This window comes from Acinonyx jubatus, chromosome E3 (assembly GCF_027475565.1).
Source record: "Acinonyx jubatus isolate Ajub_Pintada_27869175 chromosome E3, VMU_Ajub_asm_v1.0, whole genome shotgun sequence".
NCBI classification, from domain to species: Eukaryota; Metazoa; Chordata; class Mammalia; order Carnivora; family Felidae; genus Acinonyx; species Acinonyx jubatus.
The window spans coordinates 36,901,246-36,915,218 of record NC_069398.1 but is presented as its reverse complement, the minus strand read 5'-3'; the positions used below and the strand labels follow the sequence as shown (position 1 = coordinate 36,915,218).

The 13,973-nt window shown below is 58.1% G+C and overlaps 1 protein-coding gene across 4 annotated transcripts in view; it reads right to left on the bottom strand.

The window, feature by feature from the left end:
- RAB40C (RAB40C, member RAS oncogene family) overlaps positions 1–13,973 on the bottom strand; it is a 29,483-nt gene that overhangs the window by 1,981 nt on the left and 13,529 nt on the right. For 3 of the 4 annotated variants that reach the window (XM_027043729.2, XM_027043727.2, XM_027043728.2), the window contains exons 3-6: positions 7,376–7,436; positions 6,825–6,885; positions 1,002–1,079; positions 500–722 (exon numbers count right to left, since the gene is read on the bottom strand). In XM_027043729.2, the coding sequence (XP_026899530.1) occupies positions 500–722; positions 1,002–1,079; positions 6,825–6,885; positions 7,376–7,436 (423 nt within the window). Of the gene's footprint in view, positions 1–499; positions 723–1,001; positions 1,080–6,824; positions 6,886–7,375; positions 7,437–7,627; positions 12,472–13,973 lie in introns of those variants that run through there. The other variant, XM_015074874.3, reaches the window with a different exon arrangement.

Genomic DNA, 13,973 nt, shown 5'->3' with positions numbered 1-13,973 from the left:
CCTGGATGCCCACCACTCCACAGCCCAGCTGCCGGTGTCCCGTTCCCGACTTCTCCCTGAAGCCGCACGCAGAGAGGTGCCCTGGGAGACCCCGCTTCCAAGGGTCGCCAGCCCTGTCCTGGGGCCTAACAGGAGATGGAGGCCTCCAGCCAGCCCTGGCCCTTCTGGCAGCTGGGGTGGGACGGGGCTGAGGGACGGGGGGGCACACAGCCAGGATCTTCATGGGTCAGCTCCAGGAGGGGAGGCTTGGAGCCAGTCCCCTGTTCGCTCCAGGGCAGAGTCCACAGCACTCCCTCCCAGCACCGAGGCGCAGACCCCTGCACAGCGCCGGGACCCCACACAGAGCAGACACGGGGCGCAGGCTAACTTAGCTTCCAGGTGTCAGGGAAGCAGCGGGGACCTTGCTTCCCCTCCAACCCGGGTAGGCCGGCCCCTGAGTGGGCTGCCAGAGGCCCCCTCTGCCTCCGTTCTCCTGACCGCAGCTGCGACACCACCTCACCTCGGTTGGGCCTCCAGATCTTCTCCATGCCGTGCCTCATAAGCACGATGCGGGACAGCTCCGTGAAGGACTCAATGACATTGAAGTTGCACAGAGGGCTGACCTCAAAGAAAGTCATGCCATTCTTCTCTGCGTAGGCGCGTGCCTGCTCTGTTGGAACTTGCCGCTTGAAGGCCAGGTGTAGCCGGTTCCCAACCAGGATCCGGGGGACCCCGGGTGCATGCTTGCGGGGGGGGGGGGGGGCGCACAGTACTCAGCAGAGGCACGAGCACAGGACACCCCCATGTTGGCACTGTCCCCCTGCCCCCAAAGCAGGCAGGGCCCTCACTGTCCATTCTGTGGCCACCGAGTATGTGGCAGTCAGTGTGCAAGACGACAGAGCCAGGGCAACGGGCAGAGGCGGGGGTAGGGACAGCCAACGGGGTCCCCCAGCTTCCTGCCGGGGATGGGAGTGCACCCTGGGAAGGGACCGTGCAAGGGCTATCTATGGATGCACACCTACCTCATCAATCTCCTTGATCCACCGGTCGATGCCATCAAAGGACCAGCGGTTGGTGATGTCATACACCAGGAGGATCCCCTGCAAGGGAGACACGGGCGTCGAGAGGCCGGGGGCCGCCTGGATGGAAGGGATCCTATTCCAGGCACAGTGCCCTATGTGGCCAAGCACCACTCCTTTCCAGCATAGGCGGGGCCAGGGGCACTCGGCTCCAGCCAGACAGCTTTTATTTATTTTATTATTATTTTTTAATGTTTATTTATTTTTGAGAGAGACAAGAGACAGAATGTGAGTGGGTTAGGGGCAGAGAGAGAGGGAGACACAGAATCCGAAGCAGGCTCCAGGCTCTGAGCTGTCAGCACAGAGCCTGACATTGGGTTCAAACTCATGTGCTGTGAGATCATGACCTGAGCCGAAGTTGGACATCCAACTGACTGAGCCACCCAGGCGCCCCTTAAGGGGACTGTGTGGGTCACACGTTTTCCACGTGAAAAATGCCTGGCTTTGAGACTCTGTCACGCTTCAGAGGCATTGCTGGCATCAGCTCTGCACGCAGGCCTCAGCCAGCCCTGTCCCCATCTCCTCACCGAGGGCAGGCCCGTGTGGTCCTGGATACCCTCTGTGTGGGGTAATGGCAATGGCGGGATCTCGTGGGCTCAGTGCTGCCTCTTCCCTCCCTATCTTGAAGACTTGGCTGGAAAACTGGTATTTTTTCAATTTCTTTCCTCCAAACACATTGTAAGCATTATCCTGTGATCATTTAAAAATGACTCAAGCTGAAGGGGCGCCTGGGTGGCTCGGTCGGTTAAGCATCCGACTCTTGATTTTGGCTCAGGTCATGATCCCAGGGTTGTGGGACTGAGCCCCGTGTCAGGCTCTGTGCTGACAGTGTGGAGCCTGCTTGGGATTCTCTTCCCATCCCCTCTCTGGCCCTCTCCTGCTCTCGAGTTCTCTCTCTCAAAATAAATAAGTAAGCATTAAAAAAAAAAAAAAAATCACCCAAGCTAAGGCAGTCTACAAACGTCTACAGACAGTATGGACAGGCCCTGCGGACAACCCTGGCAGGCAGACAGGGGTGATGTCCCTGACACTGTCCAATGGAGCTCTGCTCAGGGGACCCGGGGGCCGAGCGGATGGGTTCTTAGTTTTCCAACCCAAATTTGCAGGCAGGACGCCAGTCACTCTAGCAGCCCCCCGCCCCCCGAACTGGGCAGAGGATCTGCTGTGGGGATTTTGCCGCACGTCCCTTAGAGACCAAGCAGTCAGAGCTCAGCTCTGGGCTGTCTCCGCCTGCCTGGCTGGCCCATCGTCCCTGCCCGAGAGATCTCCATCACAAGCTACAGAAAGGTGATTCCAGCAGAGAGTGTAGCTGCAGGCTCCTGCCTCTCTCTGCCCCTTCAGGCCACTCTGAAGCAGGCTCAGGAGCCGGAACCTCTCCGCAGACAGGATCCACCCCATCCTGCCCCATCAAGGCTCCATTCAGCCTGTGTCTCTGTCATACGCGGGGACAATGCAGCTGAGATCAAAAGGACAGGGCACCCTCCACCTCCAAATGCGCCTTTCCCCTCAAAAAGTGTCCTGCAAATCCTGCAAGACTGAAGTGTAGCCCTCGATCTTGTCGACGTGGAGCTCAAAACCCCACTCTTGGGCCGGAAGGCCTCTGGCAGGGCAGAGCCACTTGCCGAGCCGGGAGGGACCCTGGCAGGGAAGGAAGAGCCAGGCCTGGAGCAACGTTCTCTGGAGACAGATGTGCACAGACTCACTTGAAGTCAAGGGCGGAGACACCAGTCTGGCGGGGGCAGTGCCACGAGTGAGACTGGACAGGACCCGTGAGCAGCTGGGGTTAACCCTGTTGCCTGGGGCACAAGGAACAAAGCCTCTGTCTAGTGCTGCAGTGGGGGGCCCCTGACCCCCAACCCTGGAAACCCCCCTTCTTTGACATAACAGAGGGCGCATGTAGTGACCTCATCTCAGCCCTGCTCATACAGCTAAACGTGCAGTCCCAGGACTGGAGTAAGTCAAGGTATGGACGTACCAAGTGGGTATAAACGTAAGACACGGAGGTGCACAGCAGACTGCTAGAAGTACACAGATGTGCAGGCCTTTTAAGTTTTTTTTTTTTTTGAGTGAATGAGCACAAGTGGGGGGTGGGGGAGGGGCAGAAAGAAAGGGAGACAGAATCCCAAGCAGACTCCACTATCAGCTCAGAGCCCGACGTGGGGCTCGATCCCACAAAACCGTAAGTGAGATCATGACCTGAGCCGAAGCAAGAGGGGGACGCTTAACTGACTGAGCCCCCCAGGCGCCCCGTCCAGTTTTTAGAAACAGAAATACAAACACACCACAACCCACAGAGAACAGTTTCCACGCACAACCACGTGTTGGAGGCTTGACAGGGACTCACCTTCTTGCTCCTGCTCACCTGTGTGAGGCTGAAAAGCTCAAACAAGCAGGCAGAAGCTCATCTCTTGGGCTCAGGCTTCAGCCACGCCCCTAGGCGGTGGTGGAACCCCTGGCTGTCCCTCCCAGCTGGCGCCAACCTGCACCCACAACCATCTTTCTGGGGCTGCCCCAGTTGCGGTCCATCACAAGGAGGAAGGACACAGAGCTGGTCACATCGCAGGCAGCAGGGACCAAAATGAGCGCGGGAAGGACAGGTGGGATCGAGCACACGTGGCACCGATGAGAAACCAAAGCGAGGCTGCTCGTTACCAGAAGCCCCCAAGGGGTCCCAAGTCGGCCGTGCATTCCAAAGAGGCAGAAGGAGGAGCAAATAAATTCTCACTATACTGTTTTTTCAATTAATGAAAGTAACACACGCTCAGAGTTTTTAAACGAGCGGGCACTCCAGGGTACAAACAGAAGCTCTCCCCATCGCTCCAGGGATGACCGCTTACTGTCTCATTCCTGACACAGACGGGGATGTGGTGCAAGCTGCCCAGCCCCCACCCGGGACCCCCTGCCCCACAGACGCCAGAGCCTCGTGCCAGGCTCAGCAGGTAGCGCGGCTGTTGGCGCTTAGGTGACTTCACCTACTGTGTGATTACCAACACCTGAGATGAAGGCCTGAGCACGTACAACGTGACCCGGACCACAGGATTCCCAGAGGTGGGAGTGCGGGGCCCAGGTCCTCATTCTGTCCATTTCTGAGCTACCGCTTATCCCTCAGAAGATGCAGAGAGATTTTAAGGGTGAGCAGTTTGATGAGCTTGGACAAACGTACGTACCTGTGCCACCAGCACCCCAACCGAGGTGCAGAGGTGCACTTTTTATGAAGTCAGTTTTTGCAACGTGTGATACATGTTGTACGGTAAGGCTCCCAAGGAGCTCTGCCTAAGCCCCCAACACGCGCCCAGGCTTCTGCCCAGGAGCAAGACAAGCACTGAAAATGGGGAGCAGGTGTCTGTCAAACGGTCTCTGGCCCAAATGCCCCCCAACCTGGGTGGTGACAGGTGGCATGCTGGTACCCTCACCAGCAATCGTGTAATGGCAAATGTGAGCCCGAGACCATTTTTCACAGGAAACCCCTTTTCACGGGAATGAACTGAACCCTCTCTATCCAGACCAGGGCCTGGCCGTGCTCTCCCCAGTGCTAATCCAGGTGACCCCAAACCCTCAATTGAACAGAACGTTCCCTGCTCCTAGCCCCCAGTCCCCTCCCTGGGACTCCAGGGGGCCCCAACGGGAGGCACCGGCCTCCCAGGGCTACCTCAGCACCCAGCAACAGCAAACACGGGCCACAGTCCGGTGGTCCAGGACAGAAAGGTACTCATGGCAAGAGCCACGAGACAGTACCGCTGTGGGGCAGGGGACAACACACAGGGGCTGGCCAGGGGCTTCTGTGTTCTGGACCTTACGGGACCCGCAAGGCCTCTCTGACCTTAACCGGGGGTAGGAGAGTGACAGGAGAGAGGAAACTCCACCAGCGGTATCATCGGCTGCAAAGTCAGGTAGTGCCGACCATGCAGACCCCACGGTCCTCACTGCCACCACCAGACGGGACAGAAGCACGACAGGCAGAAGCACCCCAGACTCGGCGCCCGCTGCCGGCCACCCAGCCCCGAAACGACCAGCACCCCCAGAGCTAGCAAAGCAAAAGCAACAGCTGATACACAACTGACTGGGCTGGATGCTTTGGAGAGAACGTGGACGTGGTACCAGGATGTGCTTCCTCAGAACGTACAGTCTGGCGAACGTGCAGGCCTGGCTGCTGCTTTGGTCCTCAAGTGTCTACACAGAAGTGGGTGTCTGTGGTCTGTCCCACGTTCACACTCACAGCAGGCAGGGCAGCCGAGGCCTCTCGGGTCTTTTCTCAGCATCTCCCAGGGGGCCTTTATTATCACACCCAACGTAACTCCTCCCATCTCTTCATTTTCCGTTTTATTACAAAAGTAGTATGCGTTTATTGTAGCAAAGTTAGGAAATAGTAAAATGCAAAAGAAACACGTCGGAACTCACCAGTGACCCATGGTCCACTGACAATGAACACTAGCGGTCAGAAGACAACCTTCTCGTCTCCTATGTATAAAACCACACGTGCCGTCCCGCCTTGAAGCAAAAGCGGCCCGTGGACCACACGTGTGTGCCTGAACTCTCCCTGTGCTCACTCAAGCTGACAGGCCCCAAAGCTGGGACCCACACCCGGAGGTCCCTCTGTCTTTTCTTGCTTAGGCTCAGTTTAGGACCTGCCGGGTGCACACCACCTCTGCAGGGCCCCCCCAGGCATCGGGCACGCACTGGGGGTAGCCTGTGCACGGGTCACATCACCAAGCTGGCCGCTCCAGGGGCAGAGCTCCCAGGACAGGAGCTCCCAAGCTCCCCAGCCTGGGGGTCCTCCACCCCAACCTCAGCAGAAAGCAGATGGGGGCCCCATTTGGGGTCTTCCTCCCGATCACCATGCCGGAGAGGCTCCCACTCAGGAGGCCCTGGAGGAAAGGCTGGGGCTGGGTGTTCCTGTCGACATCTACTCAGACTCCATCCAACTCTGTCACAGAAGAAATCTCCCTCTGGTTTCCCAGGTCCCACGGACCAGAAAGAGTAGCATGGGAGTGGCTGGGCATTCATCCCTGCTCACGAAGCAAAACAAATGCCCAGAGGACTCCCCTCAAGCCCGAGCCAGAGTGGGGGGGCTGGTGACAGGCAGCGCCTGCTCCTGATGAGTGCAGACCCACCCGTGGCCCGTGCCCCACAGCCAGAGGCCCGGCCACGTGCCCAAGCGCCAGGTGCCAGCACGAGTGTGTGGTGCTCCCGACGGGGGACCCTGCCTGGGGTGCAGGGCAGCTCTGACTCCAGGGGTCTCCTCTGCAGGGGGGTCACGGCCTACCCTGAATCAAAGCCGACAAAGCCGACCCGGCAGTGAGAGTCCACAGCTCTGTTGGTGTGGCTACTTTCCCTTCGCCTAGCCTTGAACCACACAGACCCAGTCAGCACGCAAGCACGCTGGGGTAACCTGGGGGTGCAGACAGAAACGGGCAGGCGCCCCTGCCTCTAAGGGCCTGCAGCAGCCCCCTCCGCGGCAGCTCCGATGCTCGGTCCCTGAAGTCCTCAGCAGTGATCCCGGCCAGCCCGCCCGGGCAGCCCCCTCTTCCCAGTGAACCGGTGACTGAGCGGCTCCCCAAGGCTCCCAGCACACTCCCGCAGAGCTCGGGACGCCGACTGGCACCATGGAGCTCTGACGGCCAAAGCTGCGTCACTCAGAGGACATCCTCGTTTGGACTCCTAGTGGAAGCCGGGTGTTCAAACGCCAAGACTTGCTTAGAAAGAGTGACACACAGCAGCTGGGGAGGTTGTCCTGGAGAACAGCACCCGCACTGATGCTGGGCTTACCTGCGCGCCCCTGGAGTAGGACCTGAAGATGGTGCAGAACCTGCCCTGGCCCGACGTGTCCCTGCAACACAGGGGACGGGGGACGCAGCATGCACAGCGTGAATCCGGGGAGGCGCGCGCCCCCCGACCCCACCCCTCCCCCCTCCACAGCGTGCCCTGGCTGACCCCCACGGGCCTATGTTCCCTGGAACCCTGCCCCGCCGGGCTGGAGAACCCCCCCTGTGGGATTTTACACCCCCACACTGAGGTTCTGGAAAATGCTCCTTAATGTGTAGCCCAGTAAAGGGCAAGGGGAGAGGAGCCATGGCCACTGTGGGAATGAGTCTCCACGGGAAAAGGGAGCTGGGCTCGGACTTTTGGGTTCTGCGCCACGGAGCAAAGTCCATTCCACGCCGACATAGGGTCTGTGCAAATGGCTATGCACGTGAATGTAAACCAGGACGCCCTCCTGTCTCTTTAAGGGTTCCTGACTCACTTCAGGCACTGTGCAATGACACTGAGGTGCCACAGCCCCTGCCCCCAGGCACCTTGCCTGGCATGGCCTGACTCACCAGAGTTCCAGCTTGACCCGCCGTCCATCCAGCAGGATAGTGGTCGTCTTATAGTCGATGCCTGCAAGGAAGCAGAGGGCAGCTGTAGGCGATGCCTGGGAACGGGCCCGCCAGGGCCGAGAGGTGTGCCACCCCACCTGAGCCTTCCTGTGGCTCCAGCCCAGCAACCCGAGCTGGCCACCCCCGTGTTGCCCCAAGAGCCCCGGCTGCAGGGAGGGAGGCTGCAGGAGGATGGTTCATCTCCATGCTGACCTACTTCCTGTAGGTCCTGTCGTCGACCTCCCGAAGGCTCGGTGTGCTTCTGGGTCCTTGGGCTCACTACAGTCCCCAGGTACTGGCAACTGGAGCATGCTGGGAGCATTATTAAGGGTAAAGTAATTCCTAAAATGCCATTTCCCTGGAGAGCCTTCTGAAAGACCTATGCTTGCCATATCTTTAGTTTTTATTTTTTCACGCTTTCATGTAAAGAGAAGTCGGCAGGAGCAGGGACACTTAGCTTACATGTAACATCTTCTAGTGCTTTGTGGGCCATCTGGAAACTTTGCACAAGCTCTGTCTTCCCTCCACCTCTTTAACCCTTAAATATCTCACAGGTTTCTTGTCTTTTCCTAACACTTCCTCCAAAAGGGCTTGAAAATGGGCATTTTTAATGCAGGTGCTGTTCTCACACTGTGCATATGGCACACCCACTCCGGCACCGGTGCCTCTACCCTCGCTGTGCCTCTGCCTGGAGAACTCCCAAGTGTGCCCCTAAACCTGGCTCCCATGCGTCAAAAGACATTTGACAGAATGAAGATGGAATCCGCAAAATGGGAGAAAATATTTGCACGTCACGTATCTGATGAGGGGCTGATATCCAGAATAGAGAAGGAAACACGACAACGAAAAAAACAACAAAAAATCCAATTAAGAAATGGTCCAAAGACTTGGGTAGACATTTCTCCAAAGAAGATACAGAAATGACCAATAAGCACACGAAAACAGCACCCATCATCAGGAAAAATGCAAATCAAACCACAACGAGATGTCACTGCGCACCAGACAGTTATAGAAAAACAAACAAACGAACAAACAAAAAATAACAGGCACTGGTAAGGATGTGGAGAAACTGTACCGTTGTGCACGGCCAGGAGGAACAGAAAGGGGTGCAGGCACATGGAAAACACTCAGGTGATGCCTCAAAAAATCAAACACAATTACTTTATGATGCAGAAATTCCACTTCTGGGTGCATAACCAAAAACAAAAGCAGGGAATCAAACACGGATGTATTTCCACACCCACGCTCACTGCAGCACTATTCACAGCAGCCAAAAGGCGGGAGGAGCTCATGGGCCCATCGGCGGATGGGTAGAACGTGGTCTGTCCACGCAGCGGACTAGTCCTGTACCTTAAAGGGAAGGAGATTCCGACACGTGCTCGGACGCGGATGGACCTCAAGGATGCTGTGGTCAGTGACATAACTCCTGTCATGGGAAGACAGTGCGGGTGCCCCTGGGGACAGAAGGAGACGGTGGTCCCCAGGGGCAGGGGAGGGGTGGGCACAGAGCTTCCGTTTGGGGCCGTGGGAGAGCTGTGCGGATGGGCGGCGGTCGTGGTCCCAAACAGCAGGGATGTGCCTCCTGCCACTGAACTGTGCTTCTAGAAACTTCGACTACGTACGCTTTACCACAACACACAGAAAAGGGAGAAGACTGTCTTGTACACGTTCTCAAGTGACAGAAACACTTCTCGGAAGAAGCAAACTCAGGCCTGTCCCACTGTCTTTCCTCGACACCTGCCCTTCCCCTGACCCTCAGAGGAAGCTCCTGTAATTCAGTCAAAAAAGCAGCACAGATTTGACCCGAAACTCACCTCCTTTTGGTTCTGGCTCTACAGCTGCTGTGAGATGGACCACAGGAGGATAATGTGGGAAACAGAGATGACCAGAAAGGTTGTTGGTGTGGACGCCCATCCTCTGGGCAACATCTCCTCCGGGTGGAGATCAGCCCGGCAGGCTTGGGCCTCGGGGACTGGACACCGCCCAGGACGTCTCTGAGGCTCCCAGGAAAGGGGCCGCCCTGACGCCAAGTCCCCCCGAGGCAACTCCCGGAAGCCCAGCTGGGAGCTGCAGGGAGGAGGGCGCGCCCAGGAAAGGCCCCGGAGACGACATCAACGCGGACCGCGCCGTGCGCAGCCCGGCACCACGCCGACCTGTCCGCCTGCGCTCCACCCGACCCACTGCGGCAGCGCATCCACGGCGGTCTCCAGTCCCTGCTCACCAGCAGCTCCACTGAAGGCCCGGCCGTGTGCACAGCGGGACCCGCGCAGATGGGCACTCGGAGCTGGGAGCCAGACCGAGGGAGGGTCCGCTCTGCTCCCGGCCCCTCCTGCTGCACAGCCCACCCAGCTTAGGTCAGAGGGCTCCCAGAGCACAGGGTTCTCGGGGAAGGCCACACAGGAGAGCCCGGGGACGGCTCGGAGCCATGCCCTCCCATCCCCAAGGAAGACCGGGCAGCCCGTGCGAGGGGCCTGCGGAAAGCAGACAGCTTCGTGACTGCCCTGCCCCACATCCCCACCTCCCAAATCCGGACAGAAACTTACAGTGTACTTTTTAGAGTCTTAGAAAACACAGACGAGAGTACAAAGAGAAAGGCAGGATCTCCCTGCTGTAAACCTGTGCCGGAACCAACCAGACTTCAGTGCTGAGTCGGCTCGGACATGTCTCAGGTCTCCAGATCTGTTGCTGGAGAATTTCAATCCTCCTCCCCCTACTTCAGCCCCTCAGTCCATAAATACCGAACGTCTCTTGGAAAACATGATAACCAGAGGCTTCATTCAAAATGCTGAGTGGCTTGTACGGCACAGGCACAACCACTGAGAACAGAATCAGCTAGCAGGGGCAGGAACAGCTGCCCGAGGGCACCGGGGGCGACCGGGCCTCTCACGGGCTGGGTCCCAGCCACCCCAGTGCATGCGCTCAACGCACGAAGCTCAAACACATGGAGGAGTCATCCTGGGCAGGTCTCAGGCCCAAGGACTTACGAACACTCTCTGGATGGACAACAGGGCACTGGGAGGCCAGGAGGGGCCAGGGGCAGGTGGCCAGAGGCACCCAGGGGAGACAGGTGCTGTTCTGATTCACGATCCTTCTTATTTATTTAGTTTATTTATTTTGAGAGAGACACAGACAATGCAAGTGGGGAAGGGGCAGAGACAGAGACAGAGAGAGAGAGAGAATGGATCCCAAGCAGGCTCCGCAGTGTCAGCACAGAGCCCCATGCAGGGTTCAAACTCATCAAGAGCGAGATCATGACTCATTTACCCCTTGGATAAACACCTAGTAGTGCAATTGCTGGGTCGTACAGCAGTTCTGTTTTTAATTTTTTGAGGAACCTCCACACTGTTTTCCAGAGTGGCTGCGCCCGTTTGCTTTTCCATCTGCTACTCTCTCTAAACTTCTAAACGCTCTTTCTGGCCCTCTGAACGCTCCTTTCGAATAACACCGTGTTCCTAGTTCTTGGAGCCAGTATCTCTGCACCTCAGGTAACACTGCTACTTAGTAGATTGTCTTTCCTCACAGTGGGGCAGCGCCTGGATGTCCACCCAAGAGACCCTAAGAAGCTGCAGGATGCTTGGTGACTCTACTGAACCGGGGCTCCCGGCAGAGCTGCCTGGAGCCTCGGGGGGCGTACAGGTCCTTCCGCCTGAACTTGGGACTGTCCCAGCAGAGAACTGGCTGCCGCCTCGGGGCAGCACGGGAACACCGCCTGAGCACCAGAGGCAGGGCTGGCCAGCCCTCCACCACGCCTGAGCCTCGCTGGGAGCAGACCTCCGGTGCCCCTCCCCAGCTGCCCCCCATTTTTAGCCCTGCCTTCCGGCGCTGAGCTCAGAGGGGCCCGGGGGCCCTGCCGGCGCCTCACAGCCTCTTTCGGGCTTCTGCACTTCATCCTGGCAGTGGTACCTGCTTCCCAACCTGCCAGCCTCTCTCACCTGACGGAGTCACAGGTTTTTAAGACTGTCTTTTCTATTGTTTTACTGGGGTCTCTGAGCGGAGTGGCAGTTCACCTGACACAAATTACCGTTTACATTCCTACTCTACACCAGGCATCGTTCCAGGAAGTAAAGGGGCTCACATCGCTGCCAGATGTACCACAGCTGCACCGGGAGCAAGAGCGACCGAGGGTCCCTCCAGGGAGACGTTTAGAGACCGTGGGGACATGTCTTGCTGTCACAAGCTCAGGAGGCAGAGGCCAGGGACTCCGGCTGAACTGCCATGCACGTGATCAGTGTGCAGCACAGGGAATCATCCCGAGTCCTGAAAACAGCTCCAACACTTGGCCAGGTGTTTGCACAGGTGAAGTTCCCGTGGCCCTCACTCTGAGCGGAGATCCTGACCTGTCCTGCGCAGCGTGTGTGTCCCACGTGCACACCACACTTGGCAGGGACGCCACCACCTTGTGAACCACGGGTGTCTCGCTTGTGCGGAATTTTACCGAAAGTTCTTTACCATTTTGGGGGAAAAAAATCACATCACCCGTCGTAACACGGGCGTTATGTGCACCAGGTACGTTTTCACCGCCCCCGCCTCGGCATCTAGTACGACGGCGCACGAGCACAGATGGTGTAGGGGGCGAGCCCTTCTCCACTTCACCTTGCAGCGCGCCTGCGCGTGCGGGATCTGGCTCTGCGTGCAGGCAGAGCGCGTGACCCGGAACCAGCCTCACTACGCTCCGTTTCGGGGCGGTGGGGGCGTGTGCAAAGCCCTGGTCCAGCGAGGCCTGCCAGGGCCAAGGATGGTGCCGGCCACCGCCCCCTGACACCATGTCCCTGCGTCACTGGCCTCGCGTCCCTGCCCTTGACAACAGCCCGGACAGTGCGAGGTGAGCAGCTCCCGGCCCCAGGAAAACACCAACAAAGGCTGGAGGGGGAGGAACACCGTAATCGCGGGCTGAGGACTGCGGCGTTCTTCGAAGAGACGGGTCAGAGAGGGGAGGTGGAAGGGGGAAGCAATGGTGCAGAAAAGGTCATGAGGTTTCAACTTTTGGGAACGCCAGGGTTTTGTTTTTTTTTTAACGTTTTATTTATTTTTTTTGAGACAGGGAGAGACAGATCATGAACAGCGGAGGGTCAGAGAGAGGGAGACACAGAATCTGAAGCAGGCTCCAGGCTCTGAGCTGTCAGCACAGAGCCCGACGCGGGGCTAGAACTCACAGACCGTGAGATCACGACCTGAGCCGAAGTCGGCCGCTTAACCGACTGAGCCACCCAGGCACCCCAGGAACGCCAGGTTTTGACAGTGTCCCCCTCCCGGGTGGTTTGGGGGACTCACCAAGGTACACCCCCTCCCGCCGAGACCACCTCACCAGGTGCTGTGACCAGAGCTGCGGGCGTGCGCAGGATGAAGGCTGGCCACGGGCGGCACCGACCAGCAGGACATGACCCTCTGTCGCCCCTGGCCTCTCACGCTTGGGGGTGGGACGCCTGCCACCAGGTGGGGTGTCGGTGGCCACGTGGCCAGCCTGTCAAGACAAGGTGGCACAAGAGCCACGCCGCTGGCCCGAGTGGAGGCGTGATGTCCTGACAGGAGTCACCCGACAGAACAGGCCACAGGTCACACGCTCTCCGCCTCGGCTCCCTCCTTCAGACCTTCACCAACGCCCACGCGCCTGTCAGCACCGACTCAGGACCACAGACCCCCCCCCCCCAAGAAGACCCCCGTCATCAGGAATTACATGGGACTCATGGTGAGAGGAACACACCAAAAAGAACCAAGTGACTTCGGCTGCCCGCCCGGTCAGCTTGACTTTGTGCGGAAACTGAGATTGTCGGCTCAGTTTTCCACTGTGGAGAGGGACCAGGGGCTGTTCAGAATGGAGACCCTGCACACAGCCTGGCTGACCTCTGGGTGTGGCCCTTTCCCACACGCCTGCCGGACCCGTCTGACGGGAGCGGCAAGGAAGGGTGTCTCGTCACCTGCCCAGACAGCACGTGGGTCGCATCACCTCTCTGAGCTTCCAGACTTTTTTCTTTAATGTTTATTTATCTTGAGAGAGAGAGAGACAGAGCAGGAGCAGGAGCAGGAGCGGTGCAGAGAGAGAGAGGGAGACACAGAACCTGAAGCAGGCTCCAGGCTCCGAGCTGTCAGCACAGAGCCCGAGACCATGACCTGAGCCGAAGTCGGATGCTCAACCGACTGAGCCACCCAGGCGCCCCTCTGAGGGTCCAGTCTTTATGGAAAAAAGGCAACACTAAATGGATAATTATCAGCTACTGTACAACATGATTAAAATCCACAGAGGACTTTTTTTTTTTTAAAGTCAACTTTATGCTCAATGTGGCACTTGACCTCACAACCCTGAGATCAACAGTCACATGCTCTACCAACTGAGCCAGCCAGACACCCCACAGGAGGACTTTGTAAAAATTCCTCACAGTAAGGGGGGTCTGGCTGGCTCTGTTGGTTAAGCGTCCGACTTTGGCTCAGGTCATGATCTTGTGATCTGTGAGTTCGAGCCCCGAGTCAAGCTCTGTGCTGACAGCTCAGAGCCTGGAACCTGCTTTGGATTCTCGATCTCTCTCTCTCTCTGTGCCCTGCCCCCCCCCCCCCACCCCACTCA